General features: G+C 48.0%; 1 protein-coding gene and 1 non-coding gene across 2 annotated transcripts; one reads left to right on the forward strand and one right to left on the reverse strand.

The window, feature by feature from the left end:
• Positions 1-5,265: 5,265 nt before the first annotated feature.
• Positions 5,266-6,353, reverse strand: LOC114809210 (putative olfactory receptor 52P1). Its single transcript, XM_029058548.2, has one exon. The coding sequence runs from the start codon at positions 6,350-6,352 to the stop codon at positions 5,402-5,404; it is 951 nt and encodes a 316-aa protein (XP_028914381.1). The 5' UTR covers position 6,353; the 3' UTR covers positions 5,266-5,401.
• A 14,106-nt stretch (positions 6,354-20,459) lies between these two features.
• On the forward strand, positions 20,460-20,515 carry MIR7426 (microRNA mir-7426). Its single transcript, NR_127414.2, has one exon. It is a non-coding gene; the product is annotated as a microRNA mir-7426 (primary transcript).
• Positions 20,516-23,061: the final 2,546 nt, after the last annotated feature.

The following is a 23,061-nucleotide window of genomic DNA, read 5'->3' on the forward strand; positions in this document are numbered from 1 at the left end:
TGGGATGCCAAAAATTACCCCATGCTGACATAGTAGAATTAAGCTGGGGAGCATATTTTTTTTAAAGGTTAAGGAATCCATTTATGATTTATGATAAAAGACTGATCTACAAGCTGAAATTGGCACAATGTCACTTTGAACCATGGTCACCACTATCCTGGTCAAGGTGGTAAAATCAGAGACTTAGAGGTTGAATCAATCAATCATATTTATTGAGCACTTACTGTGTGTGGAGCACTGTACTAAGTGCTTGGGAGAGTACAATATAACTAAGTTAGTAGACGCATTCCCTGCCCTCAACAGGCTTGCAATCTAGAGAGGGAGAGATTGAATCCATCATTTTTATTGAACACTTACTGTGTGCAGAGAACTGTTCAAAGCACTTGGGAGAATACAACAGAGTTGGTAGACACATTTCCAGCCCATGGCGAGTTTACAGTCTGGGATCTTCCGAGGTCCTTTTGCTCCATCTTCTTCTTGAATCCAGGGTGGCAGTTTAACCAGTGAAGGTCTAATCTTCTCTAAGGTCTCTGGCTAACATTCAAATCCCAAAGCAAATCCAGATCAATCAATCAATTAAAGGTATTTACTGAGTCCCTACTAGGAGTAGAGCACTGTAGAAAGGGCTTGAGAAAGTAACAATACTAATGGTATTTGTTAAGCTCTTACCATGTGCTAAGACTGTAATAAGCACTGTAATAAGCACTGGGGTGGATATTCATTCATTCATTCATTTGTATTTAATAATGTTGGTATTTGTTAAGCGCTTACTATGTGCAGAGCACTGTTCTAAGCGCTGGGGGAGACACGGGGGAATCAGGTTGTCCCACATGGGGCTCACAATCTTAATCCCCATTTTACAGATGAGGTAACTGAGGCCCAGAGAAGTTAAGTGACTTGCCCACAGTCACACAGCTGACAAGTGGCAGAGCTGGGATTCGAACTCATGACCTCTAACTCCAAAGCCCGTGCTCTTTCCACTGAGCCACGCTGCTTCTCTAATTGAGGGCTTACTGTGTAGAGAGAACAGTACTAAGTACTTGGATAGTACAATACAGCAAGAGAGAGAGAGAGAGACAATCTCTGCCCACAGTGGGCTCACTTTCTAGAGTGGGGGAGATGGACATCAATACAACTAAACAGGCATCATTATAAATAAATAGAAATATAGATATATACATACCACTCCAAGAGGCCTTCCCAGACTAAGCTCCCCTTTTCCCTCTGCTCCCTCTCCCCCCCGCCACCTCTCCGCAACTAAACCCTCTTCTCCCCCCTTTCCCTCTGCTCCTCCCCCTCTCCCGTCCCATCCCCTCAGCACTGTACTCGTCCACTCAACTGTATATATCTTCATTACCTTATTTATTTTGTTAATGAGATGTACATCACCCTGATTCTATTTATTTGCTATTGTTTTAATGAGATGTTCTTCCCCTTGATTCTATTTATTGCCGTTGTTCTTCTCTGTCTGTCTCCCCCGATTAGACTGTAAGCCCGTCAAAGGGCAGGGACTTTCTATCTGTTACCGATTTGTACATTCCAAGCGCTTAGTACAGTGATCTGCACATAGTAAGCGCTCAATAAATACTATTGAATAAATGAATGAAGTGCTTTGGGGCCGGGAGAAGGGGAGGAAGTGAAACGGGAGCGAGTTGTGGTTACACAGAAGGGAGGAGAAGCTGAGGAAAACCGGTATTACTCTGGGAAAGTGTTTTGAAGGAGATGTGACTTCAGAGGGCTCTGAAGTGGGGAAGAGAGCTAGCTTGGTGGATATGAGGAGGGAGGATGTTCCAGGCTAGAGGTAGGACATGGGCCAGGGGTCGGCAGTGAGACAGGCGAGATCAAGGCACAGTGAGAAGGTTAGAACGAGAGGAGCAGAGTGTGCAGACTGGGATATAAAAGGAGAGAAAGGAGGTGAGGTAGGAGGGAGCAAGGTGATGGAGAGCTTTAAAGGCAAAAGTGAGGTGTTTTTATTTGATATGGAGGTGGATAAGCAACCACTGGAAGTTTTTGAAGAGGGGGGTGACATGCCCTGAACGTTTCCGTAGAACGATAATCTGGGCAGTGGAGGGAAGTATGGACTGAAGTTGGGGAGAGGCAGGAGGTTGGGAGGTCAGAAAGAAAGAAGACTGTTACAGTAATCCAGTCAGGATAGGATGAGTGATAGGATGAGTAATATAAGCAAATCAGGTTGGACACAGTCCCTTCCCCAAATAGGACTCACAGTCTCGATCCCCATTTTACAAATGAGGGTGAGAAGTGAAGTGATTTGCCCAAGGTCACACAGCAGACAAGTGGTGCAGCTGGGAATAGAACCCATGATCTTCTCTCAGGCCCATGCTCTATCCACTATGCCACACTGCTTATGCAACAGAGTTGATAGATGCCCACAAGGAGCTTACAGTTCATGGGAGAAGACAGGCAAAGTGTATTGCAGATAGGGGAAATAGAGCTTACCATATTTACAAAAGCACTGTAGGGCTGGAATATCAAAGGGGTACAAGGACAAGGGCATAGTCAACCCAGAGGAGAAGGTGCTTGGGGGACATAAAGGGCTTAGTCAGGATAGGCCTCTTGGAGGAGATGTGATTTTTTAGGAGGGATTTGAAGTTGAGGTTGTGCTTTAATAGGAGTTCAGAAATATTAGGTAGGAGAACTGACAGTGTGTTAAAGCCTAAGGTAAGGAGTTTACGTTTGCTGCCGAAGTAGATGGGAAATCATTGGATGTTTTTGAGGAGTGGGGAAATAAAAACTGAACGTTTTTCCAGAAAAACCATCTGGGGAGCAGAGTGAAGTATGGATGGGAGGGGGAGAAGTGGGAGGCAGGGAAGTATGGATTGGAAAGGGGAGAAGTGGGAGGCAGGGAAGTCAGTGAGGAGGCTGATGCAGTAGTTATGGCAGGAAATGATGATTTCTGAGTTCACCTTTGCAGCAGTCTGGATTGAGAGGAAAAGGACAGATTCAAGAGATGTTGTGAAGTTAGGATTCCATGATAGATTTGAAGTGTGGTGTGAATAGCAGAGATGAGTGAAGGATAATGTAAGCCCGTCAAACGGCAGGGACTGTCTCTATCTGTTGCCGACTTGTTCATCCCAAGCGCTTAGTACAGTGCTCTGCACATAGTAAGTGCTCAATAAATACTATTGAATGAATAATGTCTAGGTTGCAAGTTATTGAGGTAGGGATGAAAGTGGTCCTGTTTAGAGTGATAGGTGATTCAGGGAGAGGACAGGGTTTGGGTGGGATGATGAGAAGTTCTATTTTGGACTTGTTAAGTTTAAGGTGTCAGTGGGACATCCAAGTAAAGATGTTCTGAAGGCAGTACAGCAAACGAGGAGAGAAGTCAGGGCTGGTGAGGAAGATTTGAGAATTGTCCACGTAGAGATGGGAGTTGAAGCCGTGGGAGTGAAAGTTTTCCTAGGGATTGGGTGGCATTGTAGAATAGAAGGGGACCCATGGCATTGTGGAATAGAAGGGGACCCAGAACTGAACCTTGAGAATATGGGAGGCAGAGGAGCAGCCTGTAAAAGAGACTGAGAAGACATCCTCAGAGAGATAGGAGAAGAACCAGCAGAGTACATTGTCAGGGAAGTTAAGGTTGGATAATGCTTCCAGAAGAAGGGGGTGGTCCAGAGTATCAAAGCTGCTGAAAGGTCAAAGAAGATTAGGGTGAAATAGTGGGTAGAATTTAAAAGGAGGCAAGAAAGCTCATCTATCTGGCCACCCATCCATTTCCTCCATTCCCCCTCTGGCCTGGAACTCCCTCTTCTCCTATATATGCCAGATCACCACTCTCCCCACCTTCAAAGCCTTATTAAAGGTTGCATTTTCTCCAAGAGATACTCAGTAAATACCACTGATAGATACTGCTGGGATGGATGAGAGATCAAAGAGTGGGAGGAAGGCACTGTATCAAACAGAAACTCCTTACCATCAGCTTTAAAGCCCTCAATCAGCTTGTCCCTTCCTAACTTGCCTCTCTGATTTCTTGCCTCTCTGATTTCCTATTACAACCCAGCCAACACCCTTTGCTCTATTAACCTGCTCACTTTACCTTGATCTCATCCATCTTGCTGCTCATCCCTTGACCACATCCTCCTTCTGACCTGGAAATCCTTCCCCCTTCATACATGACACACCACCACTCTCTCCACCCTCAAAACCCTCATAAAAATCACATCTCCTCCAAGAGGCCTTCTTCGGCTAAGCCCTCTCATTTCCCTATTTCTCTTTCCCTTCTGATTAGTCTATTTGCTTGGATCTGTAACCTTTAAGCACATGATATTCACCCCACAATTATTATTATTTTATTGGGAATTATTTTATTGACTGTCTTCCCAATCAATTAATCAAACCCCCTCTAGATTATAAACTCTGTGTGTACAGGGAACAAATCTACCCACTCTATTATATTGTACTCTCTCAAACATAGTGCTTTGAACACGGTAAGAGCTCAATAAATAACATTGACTGAGATAAATACCATTGACTGATTGAGGAGCAGGGGAGATTTTAGGGAAATATGCCTAATGGTTTTGATGAAATATGTGGCCAGATCATTAGGGGTAAAAGAAAGGGGGGAGGTGGGGGGAAAGCGAGTTATAAGTCTGAAACAGCTGCAACAGGCAGTGAGCATAAGAGTCAATAAGGATGAAGATCTTTTGCCTAGTGGAAGATAGGCCAAAATTAAAGCAAATGAAGATGAATTTCAGTTGGCAAGGTCAGCCTGATGTCTAGATATCTGCCAGCAGTGCTCCAAAGCTTGTGAACAAGAGCAGAGGAATAATAATAATGCCATTTATTAAGCACTTACTATTTGCCAAACACTGTTCTAAGTGCTGGAGAAGATACAAGGTAATCAGGTTGTCCCATATGGGACTCACAGTCTTAATTCCCATTTTACACAAGGTAACTGAGGCACAGAGAAGTCAAGTGACTTGCCCAAATTCACACAGTTGGTAAGTGGAGGAGTCAGAATTAGAACCCATGACCTCTGACTCCCAAGATCGTGCTCTTTCCACTATGCCAGCTGTGGAGGTGAGCCATGGCTGCAGATTGGTGGTACGAGATCAATGGAGGCCTAGGGGAACAAGGAAACTGAGTTTAGTTGAGGGGGCGGAGTTGAGAGTGAGGATTTGTATGACAAGAGACAGTATGTAGAGTATGGAGACCAGATGTTGGTGAACATAAGGGGGACTCAAACCAAAGTTTGAGTCTATTAGCAGATTTGGAGACCAAGGCAGGATGGGTTATTTTGAGGTTGGAAAATAGAAATGAGTATATCTTGACCCTTTGCTCCATCATTGTGGGACTGAATCTCATATACTGGCTTGTTTAGTCAAATTTAGATGGATGAAGATGTCTTCTTACCTAGATGCTCTGGGCCAAAGACATCAAAAACCTAGTGCTTGAGAATCCTTTTTAGAAAAAAAAAGTCAATTACATGGTCCCGGATCTGCTTTGTCTTCACACCATAGACTAGGGGGTTCAAGGCAGGAGGCACCAAAAGGTAAATGCTGGCAATGATGGTATGGATGTAGGCAGGAACCTTTCTGCCTATGCGGTGCGTCAGGAAGCTGAAAAGCGCAGGCAAGTAGGAGACGAGGATAGCACAGATGTGAGCGATGCAGGTGCCCAGGGCTTTAGAGCGGGCCTCCTTGGAAGAGAGTCGAAAGACAGCCTGGAGGATCTTGACGTAGGACCCGGCAATGAGGCCCAGATCCACCACCATCACCGAGAGCGCCACACAGATGCCATAGACCCGGTTCACAAGGGTATCAGAGCAGGCCAGTTTCACCAAAGCCATGTGTTCACAGTAGCTGTGGTGGATGACATTTTGGGTGCAGTACGTCAACCTCTTGATGAGGAGCGGGCATGGAAGGACCATGAGGATTCCTCGGGCTGCCCCAATCAGCCCCATCTGGATCACCACGCGATTGGTCAAGATGGTGGAATAGCGCAGCGGATAGCAGATAGCGATGTATCGGTCAAAGGCCATGGAAAGGAGGAGGGCTGACTCAATGATGGAGAAGGTGTGGATGAAGTACATCTGGGTCAAGCAGGAGTCAAAGTCAATACCATGGACATTCCACCAGAAGATGCTGAGCATCTTGGGAGCCGTAGAAGAAGAGATAGCCATGTCATTGAGAGCCAGCATGCACAGGAAGAAATACATGGGCTGGTGGAGGCTTGACTCGGTCTTGATCATAAGGACGAGGAGGCAGTTCCCCAACAAGGTCAAGATGTAAATGAAGCAGACAGGAAAGCCGAACCAGACGTGAAAACGTCCCAGGTTGGGAATGCCAACAAGGAATAAGGAAGGGAAGCCAAAGTCTGAGATGTTTTCCACCATTGTACACTACCCCATGGATCTTTTTCTCAGTTTCAGATAATCTTGTGAGATGCTGCCCTGAGGAGAGTGAAGAACAAAGATTATGGAGTACGGAAACAGAAAGCAATGTAATGTGTGAGAAAAGTGTCTGACATTTTAATTGAGCTCCTCTTTCCAAGATATTTTACCCTGTGCATAATAATATACCAATCAATGGTATTTATTGAGCACTTATCGTGTGCAGAGCACTGCACAATACAACAGAGTTGGTAGACACGTTCCTTACCCGCAACAATTTTACAGTCTAGAGGACTGTAAGAGTAATAATAGTAATAATAATAATAGGGGTCTTTGTTAAGTGCTTACTCTGTGCTTGGAGCACAGTACTAAATGCTGGGGTAAATACAAAATAATCGGATCTAACACAGTCCTTACCCCACATGGGGCTCATGGTCTAAGGGGAAGGAAGGACAGGTATCTTAGCCCCATTTTACAGATGAAGAAACAGGCACAGAGAAGTTAAGTCACTTACCCAAGGTCACACAACAAGCAAGTGGAAGGACCCAAATTAGAACTTGGGTCTCCTGACTCCCAGTTATGTGCTCAAAGGGTCTCATTAATGATCCCTTTAACCATTTTTGGTCATTCTCCAGACAATTTCCTGTCCCTCCCCTTCCCTTTTAAAAGTAAATTGGTCAAAACTGAACAGAGTATTCTAATAAAGATTGGTCTTTTACAGAATAGAAGGTTCTCTTCCCAATCCTTGCAGGTGGTACTTCTTTCTACTGATTTGCTTCAGAATTAAGTTGGCTTTGTTAATAATGTTCTCAAATTCAGCCTGTGGTGCTCGACTTTGACTACCATACCTAGCCAACTTTTATCCATCCTATATTGAGCAAACCATTTTTAATCCTTCTATGCTATTTTTGTGAATCCATTTACCCCAGTATGCATGTATACCCCAATCCAGTCTGGGGTCAGCAGGTTAACAGAGGCACAGGCCTTCACTGATAGTAGTTACAATAATAGTATTTCAAAAGTGCTAAGTGTTAAGGACTGTAATAAGGGCTGGGATCAATACAAGATCATCTGGTTCCACATGGAGCTCACAGTCTTAGTAGGAGGGAGAACAGATATTGAATCCCCATTTTGCAGATGAAATAACTGTGGCACAGATAAGTTAAGTGACTTGCCTAAGGTCGGAGAAAGTAGCGTGGCTTAGTGGACAGAGCAAGGGTTTGGGAGCACAGGTCGTGGTTTCTAATCCCAGCTCTGCCACTTGTCAGCTGTGTGACTTTGGGCAAGTCACTTGACTTCTCTGTGCCTCAGTTATCTCAACTGTAAGATGGGAATTAAGACTGTGAGCCCCACCTGGGACAACCTGATAACCTTGTTTCTCCCCCAACTCTTAGAACAGTGCTCAATGTGCTCAAAGCACTTAAATGCCATCATTATAACTATTAACCCAGGTCTTCTGACTCCCAGGCCCGTGCTCTTTCCACTAGACCTTATTGCTTCACTGTAAAGAATTCTGTCTACATGGGGTATAGTAGCCTTTCTGGGCCTCAGAAAGGAAGCACATCAGGTCCATGTAGGGTCAGGGCTGCCCAGAGGCAGACATCTGAATGTTCTAGAGAAAGAAATTCAGGTCAAGTCTCGTTAAGAGTAGAGTTTCCTCTCCCCAGTCAGCAAGCCAAACTGGGCACTGGATGAGCACTAGATGAGTCCTGGTTAAATTGTTCACTTCTTCTCTATAACCCAAGTGGGGTTCATCCACGTCGAGACCACCCCCGCCCCCGGGAAACTGAGCCTTGTCATCGCCCGGAGCCTTGGAGCCATTACCACGTGGGCCCGGGATCTCTGCTCCCCTGGGGGTAAGTCTCAGACCGCCGGGCCCCCTCTTCCCAGCCGAATCGACCACCACATGGACTCTGGAGGGGCTGCCTGCCCCCCGTTTCCAGCCTAGCTCTTTAGCAGCCTTTTGGCCACCGACCGCCGACTTTAGCGGCTTTTTGGCCGCCGACCGCCGACTCATCCACGCCGAGACCACCCCCGCTCTCCCGGGAAGCTGAGTCTTGTCATCGCCCGGACCCTTGGAGCCATTACCTCGTGGGCTCGGGATCTCTGCTCCCCTGAGGCGCAGCCTCGGCCCACCCGGCCCCGATTCCCGACAAGCCCCCCTTCGCCTACCGCTCGCTGACTCATCTGCGCTTCCTCCGCCTCCACCGGGGAGCTGAGCCTCGGACCGTCCGGACCCGCGCCCGCCTCAGCCTTTCACAACCTGGATCTCCGCACCCCCGCTCGGGAACTCCGACACTACGGATCTTCGCCCCCACAGACCCCCAGCCACCAGCTTCCAGTCCACCCGCCCCCCCCCCCCGCTCGGGCCCGGGGACATTGCGCTCCCCTTCTCGATCCTGGGGACATTGTGCTCCCCTTCTCGGCCCCAAGGACATTGTGTCCTCGGGGGACATTGTGTCCCCCTGCTCGGGCCCGGGGACATTGTGCTCCCCAACCGCTCCCCCACTCCGCCCGAGGCGGCCAATTTGGGAAGCCCCCACTCTGCCTGAGGCGGCCATTTTGGGAAGGCCTCACTCCCTCTTCCCTCTTGAGGTGATTTATCTCTCCCGCCCCCGCCCCGGGCAACGACGTCCTTGTTCTCACCATGTTACCTTACCTTAGCCGCTGCCTACGGCCGCCACCCACCCCGGACAACCTCAGGGCCCCCCCGCCGCCACAGGGTTATTTGGTCATGAGCTCTGGGACTCTCTCGGCCGCTGGCCGCTTGACTTTGAGTCTGATTGGGTAGGGTCGGCTCGTCCCCCGACCCTGGTCATCGCCTGCTTATTAACACTATTGTAGTGTGCCTTACTGTAGCATGTTGCTATATTAGCGATCTGACTTGTTATTGTTTATTGTCGTCAGACTTTGAATTTGATCAGGTCGCCCCTTAATCGAGTCTACCCCCGACCCTGATCATCACCCCTTTTATTAACACGACTATATTGTATCATACTGTATCATGTTGCTATATTAGCACTACTGTATTGTATCATACTGTATCATGTTGCTATATTACCGATTTCGTTTATTACTGTTTATTGTTGTCAGTGCTGCCACCCACCTCTCTGGCCTCGCCATGTCCCTCTTCCCCCTCCCCCCTCCCGCCCCTTCCTATCCTCCCCTTCCCCTTCCCCTCTCTCGCTCAGCTCTTTCCCACTCTCTCCTCTGTCTCCTCCCCGCCTCCCCTCTCCCGCCCTAGAACCCCATTTTACCAGCGCTACCCCTCTTCCCCCTCCCCCTACTCTTCCCCCCACCAAACCCCCTCTTCACCCCCTCCCCCCTTCTCTCTTCCCCACCCATGCCCCATCCCAGTCCTCTCGTCCCACCGCCACCCCTCATCCCCCTCTCCCCGTCCAGGGCCCCGCCACCTCCTTCCCATCCAAACCCTCCCCTCCCCCCTCCCTTCCCCCCCTCCTCCCCTTGCACCCACAGCTACTTTCAAGTGTGGCCTCTGGAACCCCCGCTCTATTACAGGCAAGCTACCTTTCATCCATGACCTTTTCCTCTCCCGCTCTCTCCTCCTCCTCGCCCTTTCGGAAACGTGGCTCTCTCCCGAAGACACGGTCTCCGCCGCCGCTCTCTCCGGCGGAGGCCTCTCCTTCTCCCACTCCCCCAGACTCACCGGTAAGGGAGGAGGCGTCGGCTTCCTCCTCTCGCCCCGTTGCCGCTTCCGCACTATCCCTCCTCCCCCATCCCTCTCCTTCCCCTCCTTCAAAGCCCATATCATTCGCCTCTACCACCCACTCCAGTTACTTGTCGCCGTCATCTACCGCCCTCCCGGTCCCACCTCCGACTTCTTCAACCACCTTGACCCCTTTCTCACCTTCCTTCTCTCCTTCTCTCTGCCCACTCTGATCCTCGGAGACTTCAACATCCATACGGATGTACCCGACGACTCCTCTGCCGCCCGCCTGCTATCCCTCCTCGACTCTGCCGACCTCCTCCTCCACCATACCGCGCCCACTCACCGACTCGGTCACACCCTCGATCTCGTCATCTCCTACCGCTGCACTATCTCCTCACTCACCAACTCTGAAATCCCTCTCTCTGACCATAACCTTCTCACCTGCCTCATCTCTCACACTCCCTCCCCCTGCAAATCTTCGCTACTGCCCCACAGAGACCTCCGCTCTCTCGATCCCATCCGTCTTTCCAATAGCATCTCTCCTCACCTCGCCGCCCTGTCCTCTCTTCCCACTCTGGACGATCGGGTCTCCGCTCTCAACTCCACCCTCTCTACTCATCTCGACTCTCTCGCCCCCCTTTCCCTCCGCCGCTCTCGCTCCACTAACCCACAGCCCCGGATCACCTCCTCCGTCCGCCTCCTACGCTCCTATGCTCGAGCTGCTGAGCGCTGCTGGCGAAAGTCCAAGCACCAAGCCGACCTCACACACTTCAAATTTATCCTTTCCTGCCTTAACTCTGCCCTCTCCTCCGCCAGGCAAAGCTTCTTCTCCTCCCTCATCGACACCCATGCCCGTCACCCCCGCCGATGGTTCCGGACCTTTAACTCTCTCCTTAGGCCCCCTGTTCCTCCCCCTCCCCCATCTCTCACCCCCAATGATCTGGCCACCTATTTCCTCACGAAAATCAACACGATCAGGTCTGAGCTCCCCAAAGTCACCCCTCCGCCTCTCCCCTCCCCCCTACCGACCCCCTCCCCTACTTTCCCATCCTTCCCTGCAGTATCCTCAGAGGAGATCTCCTCCCTCCTCGCAAGTGCCACCCCCTCCACCTGCGCCTCGGACCCCATTCCCTCTCACCTTCTTAAAACCATCGCCCCTGCCCTCCTCCCTTCCTTAACTTCTATTTTTAACCACTCAATCTCCAAGGGCTCCTTCCCCTCTGCCTTCAAACATGCCCACGTCTCCCCCATCCTAAAAAAACCCGCTCTTGACCCCACTTCCCCCTCCAGTTATCGTCCTATCTCCCTACTACCCTTCCTTTCCAAAATCCTAGAACGAGTCGTCTACAATCGATGCCTAGAATTCCTTAACTCCTATTCTCTCCTAGACCCCCTCCAATCTGGCTTCCGTCCCCTCCACTCTACCGAGACTGCTCTCTCTAAGGTCACCCATGACCTCCTTCTTGCCAAATCCAATGGCTCCTACTCCATTCTGATCCTCCTTGACCTCTCTGCTGCCTTTGACACTGTCGACCATCCCCTCCTCCTCCATACCTTATCTCACCTTGGCTTCACGGACTCTGTCCTCTCCTGGTTCTCCTCTTACCTCTCTGGCCGATCATTCTCGGTCTCCTTCGCTGGAGCCTCCTCCCCCTCCCATCCTTTAACTGTTGGAGTTCCTCAAGGGTCAGTTCTTGACCCTCTTCTGTTCTCCATTTACACTCACTCCCTCGGTGAACTCATCCGCTCTCACGGCTTTGACTACCATCTCTACGCAGATGACACGCAGATCTACATCTCCGCCCCTGGCCTCTCCCCCTCCCTTCAGGCTCGCATCTCCTCCTGCCTCCGGGACGTCTCCACCTGGATGTCGGCCCGCCACCTAAAACTCAACATGAGCGAGACTGAGCTCCTCATCTTCCCTCCCAAACCCGGTCCTCTCCCAGACTTCTCTATCACCATGGATGGCACGACCATCCTTCCCGTCCCGCAGGCCCGCAATCTCGGTGTCATCCTTGACTCGTCCCTCTCGTTCACCCCACACATCCTATCTGTTACCGAGACCTGCCGGTTTCACCTCTACAATATCGCCAAGATCCGCCCTTTCCTCTCCACCCAAACGGCTACCTTACTATTACGGGCTCTCGTTATATCCCGGCTAGACTACTGTGTCAGCCTTCTCTCTGACCTCCCTTCCTCCTCTCTCGCCCCGCTCCGGTCTATTCTTCACTCCGCTGCCCGGCTCATCTTCCTGCAGAGACGATCTGGGCATGTCACTCCCCTTCTTAAACAATTCCAGTGGTTGCCTATCGACCTCCGCTCCAAACAAAAACTCCTCACTCTAGGCTTCAAGGCTCTCCATCACCTTGCCCCTTCCTACCTCTCCTCCCTTCTCTCTTTCTACCGCCCACCCCGCACGCTCCGCTCCTCTGCCGCCCACCTCCTCACCGTCCCTCGGTCTTGCCTATCCCGCCGTCGACCCCTGGGTCACGTCCTCCCGCAGTCCCGGAACGCCCTCCCTCCTCACCTCCGCCAAACTGATTCTCTTTCCCTCTTCAAAACCCTACTTAAAAATCACCTCCTCCAAGAGGCGTTCCCAGACTGAGCTCCTCTTCCCCCTCTACTCCCTCTGCCATCCCCCCTTTACCTCTCCGCAGCTAAAGCCTCATTTTCCCCTTTTCTCTCTGCTCCTCCACCTCTCCCTTCCCATCCCCACAGCACTGTACTCGTCCGCTCAACTGTATATATTTTCGTTACCCTATTTATTTTGTTAATGAATTGTACATCGCCTTGATTCTATTTAGTTGCCATTGTTTTTACGAGATGTTCTTCCCCTTGACACTATTTATCGCCATTGTTCTTGTCTGTCCGTCTCCCCCGATTAGACCGTAAGCCCGTCAAATGGCAGGGACTGTCTCTATCTGTTGCCGACTTGTTCATCCCAAGCGCTTAGTACAGTGCTCTGCACATAGTAAGCGCTCAATAAATACTATTGAATGAATGAATGAATGAATAGTTCTTCTTCTTTAGAAGCAAGAACCAGTGATATTTAGTGACTTAACGCTACTTATGTTTAACCCTGTCAGATTGAATCACCTATCATATTTAATCATGAAATCATTTTATAAAGAAGAGAGCATATTCATTCATTCATTCATATTTATTGACCACTTACTGTGTGCAGAGCACTGTACAAAGCACTTGGAAAGTACAATTCGACAACAGATAGAGACAATCCCTACTCAACAACATCTAGAAGATGGGCTCACAGTCTCACTGAGAGCAGAATAAATGGCAGGAAAATTAGAGTCCCTTTGCTGGTCTCTCTGCTTCCAGTATCCCCACAACCTCACTACTACCTACCCCACATACAGTGGTTAATATCACCTTCTTACTCTAATGCCTACTCACTTTTTTGTGGATGGTATTTGTTAAGTGCTCATTGTGTATCAGGTACTATATACTAAGTGCTTATTATGTATTAGGGATTGTACTACATGCTGGGATAGATACAAGTTAATCAGGTTGGACAGAATCCATATCCCATGTGGGGCTCGCAGTCTTCATCCCAATTTTACACTTGAGGTAAACTAAGTGTCTTCCCCGACGTCACACAGAGCAAACAAATAGCAGTGCTTTTGCAGTAAACAGTTTAACAAAAGCCCTAGTTATCAAATATTGACCCAATAACAATTCAAATAAATCTAGAGTCCACTTACCATAGTATCTCAGGAATTCCGTGGAAGGAAGGAAGGAAGGATGAAGGACAGAAGAACTGGAGGAATTCTGGAATGAATGGAACCAGTGGCTCCAATTGGAAATGTGGCTAACATTGCTGACAGGTGAATTTTCTAAAACATTCCTGGAGAGAAAAGATTCTGATCCTCACCCCCTTCCTCCAATCCAAGCCACTTCCAGGTAGAAGCCAGTCTCCCTGATTGCAGAGCCTCCCTTGCAGGTGGTGAAGCGAACAGAACTAGTTCCGGGAGCTATACCTGCTGGTCACAGGTGCTTCTGATCCCAAGGCCAATGGAAGGAGCTCTTTGTGAAAAGGGCCACTCCCCTGAGGCTATTGTTTCTTGGGCACTAGGTCAATTGTTCCCCACCATCCCTCAAGGCCCTACTTTCCTCCTAGCCTGTAGGATGGGTGTGCCGGGGCCAGCAAGGCAAGGGATGGAGCAGTGGGGGGCAGTACCCAGACAGTGCCATGTAAGACTAATAATTGTGTGATGCCAATCAAATCCTGCAGCCCCCAGCACATTTAAGCCCCCAGAGTTCAGCATAGTAATCAGCATTTAGTAAGCATTTAACAAATATCGTTATTATTATATCCATATACTTGGTGGCTTCCTCTACCTGTTTTATTTTAAAACAAGTTCCTCAAGGGCAGCATTCATGCCTATTTACCCTATTGTATGTTGTCAGTCAGTCATATTTATTGAATGCTTACTGTGTAGAGCTCTGTATTATGTGCTTGGAAGAGTACAAAACAACAATAAACAGACATATTCCCTGCTCAAAATGAGCTTACAGCCTAGAGGGGGAGACAGACATTAATATAAATAAATTACAGATATGTATGTAAGTCTGTGAGACATGGCCTCATGGAAAGGACACTCACCTGGGAATCAGAGGACTTGGGTACTAAACTGGGCTCTGCCACTTGTCTGCTTGTGGCCTTGGGCAAGTCACTTCACTTTCCGGTACCTCAGTTACCCTATCTATAAAATGGGACTAAGACTTTGAGTCTTATGTTGGACAGGGACTGTGTCCAACCCAATTATCTTGTAGCTAATAATAATAATAATGTTGGTATTTGTTAAGCACTTACTATGTGCAGAGCACTGTTCTAAGTGCTGGGGGAGATACAGGGTAATCAGGTTCCTCCATGTGAGGCTCACAGTTAATCCCCATTTTACAGATGAGGTCACTGAGGCCCAGAGAAGTGAAGTGACTTGCCCACAGTCACACAGCTAATAAGCCGCAGAGCCCGGATTTGAACCCATTACCTCTGACTCCCAAGCTCGGGCTCTTTCCACTGAGCCATGCTGCTTCTCTGATCCCAGCTACTCCACCTGGGGTAGCTACCCCAGCACTAGTGCTTAACAAATACCATAAAAGGGCACTCAGTAATAATTACATGTGATTGATCAGTGTTAGATGGAGGAAGAAGGTTTTCTCCTCCCTAGAGGGACTAGTTTTTCCAGCTAGGGGAACTAGAACTCCCATAGGAAAGAGGACTTTAGCACTCAGAGCACCCAAGTTCCTAGGATTTTTGCCTTACCAGGTGAGGTGCATTCTTTAGTAATAATGAGAGGAGCAGGGTTGCCTAGTGGTCCTGAGCACAATCTTGAGTGTCAGTAGGACCTGGATTTTAATTCCAGCTCTGCCACTTTTCTGCTGTGTTACCTTGAGCAAGTCACTTCACTTCTCTGCTCCTCAGTTACCTCATCTGAAAAATGGGGATTAAGACTGAGCCTCATGTAGGATATGGACTATATCCAACCTGATTGGCTTGTATCTACCCCAGCACTTGGTATAATGCCTGACACATAGTAAGCACTTAACAAATGTCATAAAATAATAATAATAACAACAAATACCAAAATTATTATTACTGATTTTTTAGTAGTATTGTCTAAGTATTGTATGTGTCAAGTACTGTACTAAGCACTGGGGTAGATACATGATAATCAAATCCCACTGAGGGTCTCACAGTCTAATTAGGAGAGAAAACTAGTATTGAAACCCCATTTTGCAAATAAGGGAACTGAGGCACAGAGAAGTTGTGACTTCTCTAAGGTTACCTATCAGGTACATGGTGGAACTGGGATTAGAAACCAGGTCTTCTGACTCCATACCCATGCTCTTTCCACTAGGCCACACTACTTCTCTAGTGTCATGAGTGTTAATATAGAGTTTCACTGGCCAAAGCACTCAAGTAATAACATGGTCAAAAGCCCACTACCCAACTACCTTTCCTTAAGCTTTAGGCAGTTCCTGGCAACATCCCCTTTCGAGGAGTCCTAATGTTCTTCTAGATAATTTCCAACTCCCCTAAATCTCTCCCTAAGAAACCAGGAGTGGTCTCCACTCCCTCACCAAAAACCTTCAGAACACCTCTTCACCTTTAAAACATCACTGAACTTTTCTAATTTCTTGGTCAACTCCCTCCTCAATCTCTTCTTTGATTTTCTTCTCCCTTGCTGCTTCAGGTGGGCTTCAGATTAATTACTGAACACATCCTATTAACCGTCTCTCCCTCTAGACTGTAAGTTTCTTGTGGGAAGAACACATCTACCAATTGTTATATTTTACTCTCCTAAGCACTTAATACAGTATTTTGCACACTATTAAGTGCTCATTAATTAATTGATTGTGTTCTATAATTGGAACTGAGCTCTTCTGAATGAGTGTTTGCTAATTACCTTATCTTGGGAGAAACAAATAGGTCAATGAGCTCTTTTAAGATTTCATTGTATGTCCATCAGCTGGAGTAAAAGTTTGATGGGATAAAGTATTTCTCTTATTAGCAGTTCTGACTCCTCTCCTCCCATTGCTAGATAGGATTCCCTTTGCTCTTATATTGGAGTAAGGAGTTCTCTTAATAGGTAACTCTGGAGGACCTGGGTTCTAATCCCAGCTCTGCCACTTGTCTGCTGTGTGACTTTGGGGAAGTCACTTCACTTCTCTGTCCCTCAGTGACATCATCTGTAAAATGGGGATTAAGACTTTGAGCCCTTATGTGGGACCGGTACTATGTCCAACCCAATTATCTTGTATCAACCCCACATTTAGTTCAATGTCTGGCACACAGTAAGCACTAAACAAATACCATAAAAAACAAACCAAAACCAATACAACGTCCAAAAAAAACCCTCTCTGGCTCCTGGATGTAAAAAATATCCAATTTTGTTATGCTATCAAATCAACAACTTCTTTTCTCTAGAACTGTTAGAGAAACAGTGTGGCCTAATGGATGGAGCATGAGTCTGGGAGTCAGAAGGGTCTGGGTTCTAATCCTCCTGACTCTGCCATTTGGTCTGTTGGGTGAATTTGGGCAAGCTACTTCACTTCTCTGTGCCTCAGTTACTTCATCTATAAAACAGTGATTAAGACTGAGAGCCCCATGTGGGACATGGACTATGTCCAACCTGATCACCTTGTATCTACCCCAAAGCTTAGTAGACACAAAATATCAGTTTGGACACAGTCCATGTCCCACATGGGGCTCGCAGTCTTAAGCCCCATATGTAGCAAAGGCACAGAGAAGTTAAGTGACTTGACCAAGGGCACACAGCAGACAAGTGGCAGAGTCGGAATTAGAACCCAGTCCCTCTGACTCCCAGGACTAGGCCCTATCCACTAACCCACACCGCTTCTCTATTAGGATCGATCCCTTTTCCATCCATGGGAGAAAGTAAACACCAGCAACCTGAGTCCCTCCCTCCCCACAACCCACCCCTAGCATCTCCTGGGCCCTTCTTTTTGGGAAAGAAGCTGGTCATACCACTCACACACACACATATTCATTCATTTAATCCTATTTCTTGAGCACTTATTGTGTGCAAAGCACTGTACTAAGTGTGTCGGAGAGTACACCCAAGAGTTTCACCCAGCCCCCTCCTACATCACCCCCCTTCTTTCCTTCTATAGAGAAGCAGTGTGGCTCAGTGGCAAGAGCCTGGGCTTGGGAGTCAGAGGTCACGGGTTCTAATCCCGGCTCCGCCCCTTGCCAGCTGTGTGACTTTGGGCAAGTCACTTCACTTCTCTGGGCCTCAGTTCCCTCATCTGTAAAATGGGAATGAAGACTGTGAGCCCCACGTGGGACAACCTGATCACCTTGTATCCCCCAGCACTTAGGACAGTGCTTTGCATATAGTAAGCGCTTAAAAAATACACTTTATTTATTTATTTTACAGCCCATCCCATACACTCCGCTCCTCTGCCGCTAACCTCCTCACAGTCCCTCGTTTCTCGCCTGTCCCACCATCGACCTATGGCCCATGTACTACCACAGACCTGGAATGCCCTCTCTCCTCACATCCTCCAAACTGACGCTTGACTCTCTTCCCCTCTTCAAAGCCCTACTGAGAGCTCACCACCTCCAGGAGGCCTTCCCAGACTGAGCCCTCCCTTACCCTCTGCTCCTCCTCCCCTCCCTATTCCCCCACTCCCTCCCTCTGCTCTTCCCCCTTCCCCTCCCCACAGCACTTGTGCATATTTGTGTATATTATTTATTACTCTATTTATTTTGTTAATGATGTGTATATATCTATGATTCTATTTATCTTGATGATATTGATGCCAGACTACTTGTTTTGTTCTGTTGCCTGCCCGCCCACCCCCCCTTTTAGACTGTGAGCCAGTTGTTGGGCAGGGATTGTCTCTGTTGCCGAACTGTACATTCCAAGTGCTTAGCACAGTGCTCTGCACATAGTAAGTGCTCAATAAATACGATTGAATGAATGAATACAATATAATAATAAAAAGACACATTCCCTGCCCACAACAAGCTTACAGTCTAGAAAGCTTAATGCTAGACTACAGTTCACGGACTATTTCGAGGACCACAAAATGTGTAAACATGTGCGTAATACACACACACACACACACACACCCCTCCCCTTCCCACAGAGACTCCCATCAGCCCCTTCTTCAATCAGGAAATTGATTATGGAGCATCAACTGGAGGCCTCCTTGCTTGGAATGTTGGGAGGCTGTGGCAGTTGATATAACCGTTATGACTGTTGGATTCCGAGTCAAAAGAGGACTGAAACTCTCCTCCTGCTCCAGTCTCATTTATCTCCACCCTTACTTCTTACATTGTTTCTGTGTCATCTTCCTTTAGGTTTCTGTCGCCAGGCCCCTCTCCCTCACAGCTTATTCTTCAATCCTTATGCATCAGTGACCAGGTCTAATTCTTATCCACATTTTGTTTTGTTTTGTTTCCAAGTGTTTAGTTTGGTGCTTTGCACACAGTTGGTGCTTAATTAATACAATTATTACTACTTTTAAGTGGGACAGATTTATGAGTCTCCATGCCCTGCAGGTATCTGGTGTTAGTGTTGGAGAAAATCACATTTTATCTTCTGGGCTTGGCTTTAGCCTTTTAAGAGGAAAATTCAGTGAGAGGTTGTTAAAGTGAGTTGCTGTTGGATAGGTGACTCTTTAGTGTCCACAGGACACTAAACCATTTGGGTCCAAGTTGGGATACGTATCAAGGAGAGGAATGGGGGAGCCAGACAGAGACAGAGTAATCAAAAAACTGAATAAACATTTATTCTCAAGCACCAAAGATGGATTCTAATAAATTCATAAGCACTAGAGATGGCTGAAGTTTTTGGACAGCTTGGGGTGTTGGGAGCTAATCTGGGAAGACTTTTTGAAGGAGGTGGGATTAGAGGAGGGATTTGAATGTGGGAAGGATGTAGCCTGTCAGATTTAGGAAGAAAAGCAGGGGAACCAACCAAAGTAGGGGAGTAGCAGATGAAGAGACCGGCTGTGTAGGGTGGGGTGAGTGGGTGGAGAGACCTGAAGCCAAATGATGGGAAGGACACCCTGGAGGGCTCATAGGAGGGGAGAAATATGTGCCAACCATCGCTTCAAGAAGGCGATTCAGGAAGGACCGCCAAGATTTGACAGTGCATTGCATGTGAGAGTTGAAGGACACAGAGGGGAGTAGATAATGTCACCATTACGGGGGGATTTGGGGACAAGGAGGATAGCGCTTTTAACGAAAGTGGATAAAATTGTTGGGAGGAGGAATTAGGAGGAAAGATGAGCGGTTCAAGTTTTATACATGTTGAGTTTGATGTACCAGTTGGACCTTCAGGTGGAAATGTCCTGGAGACAAAAAATTCAGGCAGATTTAAGATCAGAGAGAGATTTTGGAGTCGTCGACATGGACATGAGCTACCTGAGGGAGCGAGTCCAGAACAAACAGAGCTGTTATTTCATTTTATACGCTGTTTAAATAAGGGAACACTGAGTAGTCTTGGAAAAACACAATTTTGTGGTGTTTATTAAGACCGTAGGGCCCAGGAGGTGAGGGAAAAGATACAGGCAGAAAGGCTGATTTCAAGCATCTTCTTTACTCCATTCTTTGCAAACGACATACTGTTTATTTTTAGTCCCTGCAAGGAACCCCAGGGAAGGAGTTTCAGGATCAAAATTTCCTGTACTTCTGGGGACTTAGTGGTACAAGCAACACCTGGAGATGTGATGATGATATTGCTGGAGTCCCCTGTCAGAAGCTAAGATGGAGCCTCAAGCCTGAGATTTCCTGAGATTTCCAGATCAAGAACCGTTCCCAGAGGAATTTATTCTAATGTTAGTGGTGTTTTGGCAATCCTCAGTGAGGGCTGAAACTAGATCCAAACAGGAGGATCCACCCCAGCCCTATGGGTCTTCTGTCTACCTTGCAGCCTTCTGCAGCCTTCTGCATCATCCTCCACTTCTAGGGGAGCAACCTGACAAGTGAATGAATGGAGAGGGAGGGAGGAAAGAGGAGAGGGTGTAGCAAGAAACACCATTAGGTCTCTGGGGCCAACAGCACCCAAGTTTTAGAGAAGCAATGCGGTCTAGCAGATAAAGCACAGACCTGGGACTCAGAAGGACCTGGGTTCTAATTCTGCCTCTGCCTTTTGTCTCTCTGTGTGGCCTTGGGCAAGTCACTTAACTTCTCTATGCCTGTTACCTCATTTGTAAAATGGTGTCTAAGACTTGCGAGCCCCAGTTGGGGCAGGGATTGTGTCCTACCTGACCCGACCGACTTGTATCCACCCCAGCGCTTAGAACAGTGTCTGGCATATGCTGAACAGTGCTGAACAAATACTGCAATTATTATTATTATTATTCCCCATGCCCTTTCAGTATGGCAGAGTCTTTTACCTGATCCTTCTCCTCTCACAGTCCTCTCAGAAAGAAGGCTGCCTCGCCCCTGCCATCCGGCTGCACTTGTGCAGAAAACAGGCAGCCCACAGCTCCCTTCTGTCTCCACCACGGCTTTGGGTGGAAAGTCATGGTGCTGTGTGCGAAGAAATCATGCTACTCCACAGAAAGTGTCATCACACTGTGTGTGATGCCATCTGCATCACAGGCCACGTCAGTGGGGTCCCATGAGAAGTCTGACCCCGGGTCTCGGCTTCGGTTAATCCAGCCCTACTCCTAACCATCTCTGTCAAGGAGAAACCAATCAGCAACAGCAACAGCATTAGTGTTTACTGAGCACCTACTGGGTGCAGAGAGCTGGACAAGGAGCTTGGGAAAGGGCAACAGAAGGAAGTGGGAGACGCATTCCTTCCCTGCCTTAGAAGAGGCTTCGATTTAAGCAACAGGGAGAAAAAATTGAAAACACTCAATAGGAGGAAGAGTAAAAGAGTGGAAGCAATTGATGAAAATCAAACCGAGCCGCCAACGAACAAATAAGTAGAAAACGTCACGTCGCTATGGGGGAGTTTGTGGTTTAAGCTTGGGTATATGGGAGAATGTAAGATCCTGCCACAGGCTATAACAAAATAGGCTGCAACTGTAACTATGGGAGGACAGTATAGCATTGTAGCAAAGAAGACAGTTGACCACCAGACACCCCTAAGCATGGAGAGATTAACCCTTTCAGTAGCATCATTTTTGAACACAAAGGATGATGATGACATCCCTTCCACGCCCACTCAGCAGACGTTTGCTCATACCTGGACAGGCTGAGAAAGCACAGCGAGGAGGTGGAAGGGGAAATCGGATTTTAGAGATGTCTCAGAGCTGGGCACCGATGAGGAGACAGTGGAAAGGAGAGACTCATGCAACAAGCCCTGAAAGTCGAAGGGTGGGAGCTGGAAACTGAACAGGGAAAGAGGGCTGGGAGAAAGGATCGGGGACCTACTGTGGAGCGAAGGGAAGGAACAGGCATGATGGGATGAAAGAGAGGTATAAAGTCTAAGGACAGGGGAGACAAAAGGGGCAGAATTTGTGAGGTCTACAGCATTTTTGTACATATTATTCTTGCACTCTATTACTTCCCTTATCTGTACTGTAATGTCTATCTTCCCTTGTAGACTGTAAGCTTCTTGTGGGCAGGAATAGCACCTACCAACTTTATTTTATTGTATTTTCCCAAGTGTTCGGTACGGTGCTCTACTCTTAGTAAGCACTAAAGAAATGTCATGGATAGATTGATAGATTGGCTGATTAAGAGCAAAACCCACCTCCACTTGCCATGCTGGAAGTAAACTGGAATGGGGCTGAACTTGACTCGTGTATAAGAAAAAGCCCCAAAATGGCCATTCCATAAGGTGCGAGGGGACTCTTGGCTGTCAGGAGACAGGGCCTCCACCCACGAGGACCCAGGCCTGGGTAGGGGGCTGCTGAGTTACTTGTCCCCATCCCCAGCTCCCGTTGTCTTCTGTCTCTTCAATTGCTAGCTTTTTCAGGTCCACTTCTTCCATGTTACTCAGTGGCTTATTCAGTGGCCAGAAGGCCAACTTGTAGGGTTGTCCCCCATCAGATCAAATTAGAAGAGACCCCCTGGGACAGACTATCCGCACTTTAACTCCAGACACCGACGGAGCAGCCCTACGCTCTTCATTGTAATGACCGAGCAGAGGCATCATCCTGTCCAGATGGGGGCGAGGGGTTAGAGATCAATCTGAGCAGGGTCAGCGGAGAGGAGGAAAAGGAGACTTCCTAAGTGAAGGGTTTCCCACGACTCAAATCTAACCACCCATCCATAGGACGGAGAGAGCAGATTGGAGAACAGCGGGGGAGCAGAGCAGGCTATGTAGAATGGGCAGAGCCGGGGGAGAGCCCAAGGCCGATAATCTGTTTTTGCGTGAGGCAAGAGGATACAGGAAGACAGTGGAGGGGGAGGAGTGGAAAGATGTCCTCCCAAGGTGCTCCACTTCCTGATGCCATGGGGGTGATGCCACTAGTACTCTGCCCCCGCAGTTTGGAGGTTGTAGCTGTTGACCTTTTCCCTGGAACCAAAGGGATGGATGATGCTGCCATGGAAGCAACTCCATTCCTAGTCCTCTGCATGTAGGACACA

Source organism: Ornithorhynchus anatinus, chromosome 2 (genome assembly GCF_004115215.2).
Source record: "Ornithorhynchus anatinus isolate Pmale09 chromosome 2, mOrnAna1.pri.v4, whole genome shotgun sequence".
NCBI classification, from domain to species: domain Eukaryota; kingdom Metazoa; phylum Chordata; class Mammalia; order Monotremata; family Ornithorhynchidae; genus Ornithorhynchus; species Ornithorhynchus anatinus.

Bases quoted from the DNA above. Each gene is read 5' to 3' on its own strand.
- LOC114809210 (XM_029058548.2), bottom strand. From the start codon at position 6,352: ATGGTGGAAAACATCTCAGACTTTGGCTTCCCTTCCTTATTCCTTGTT.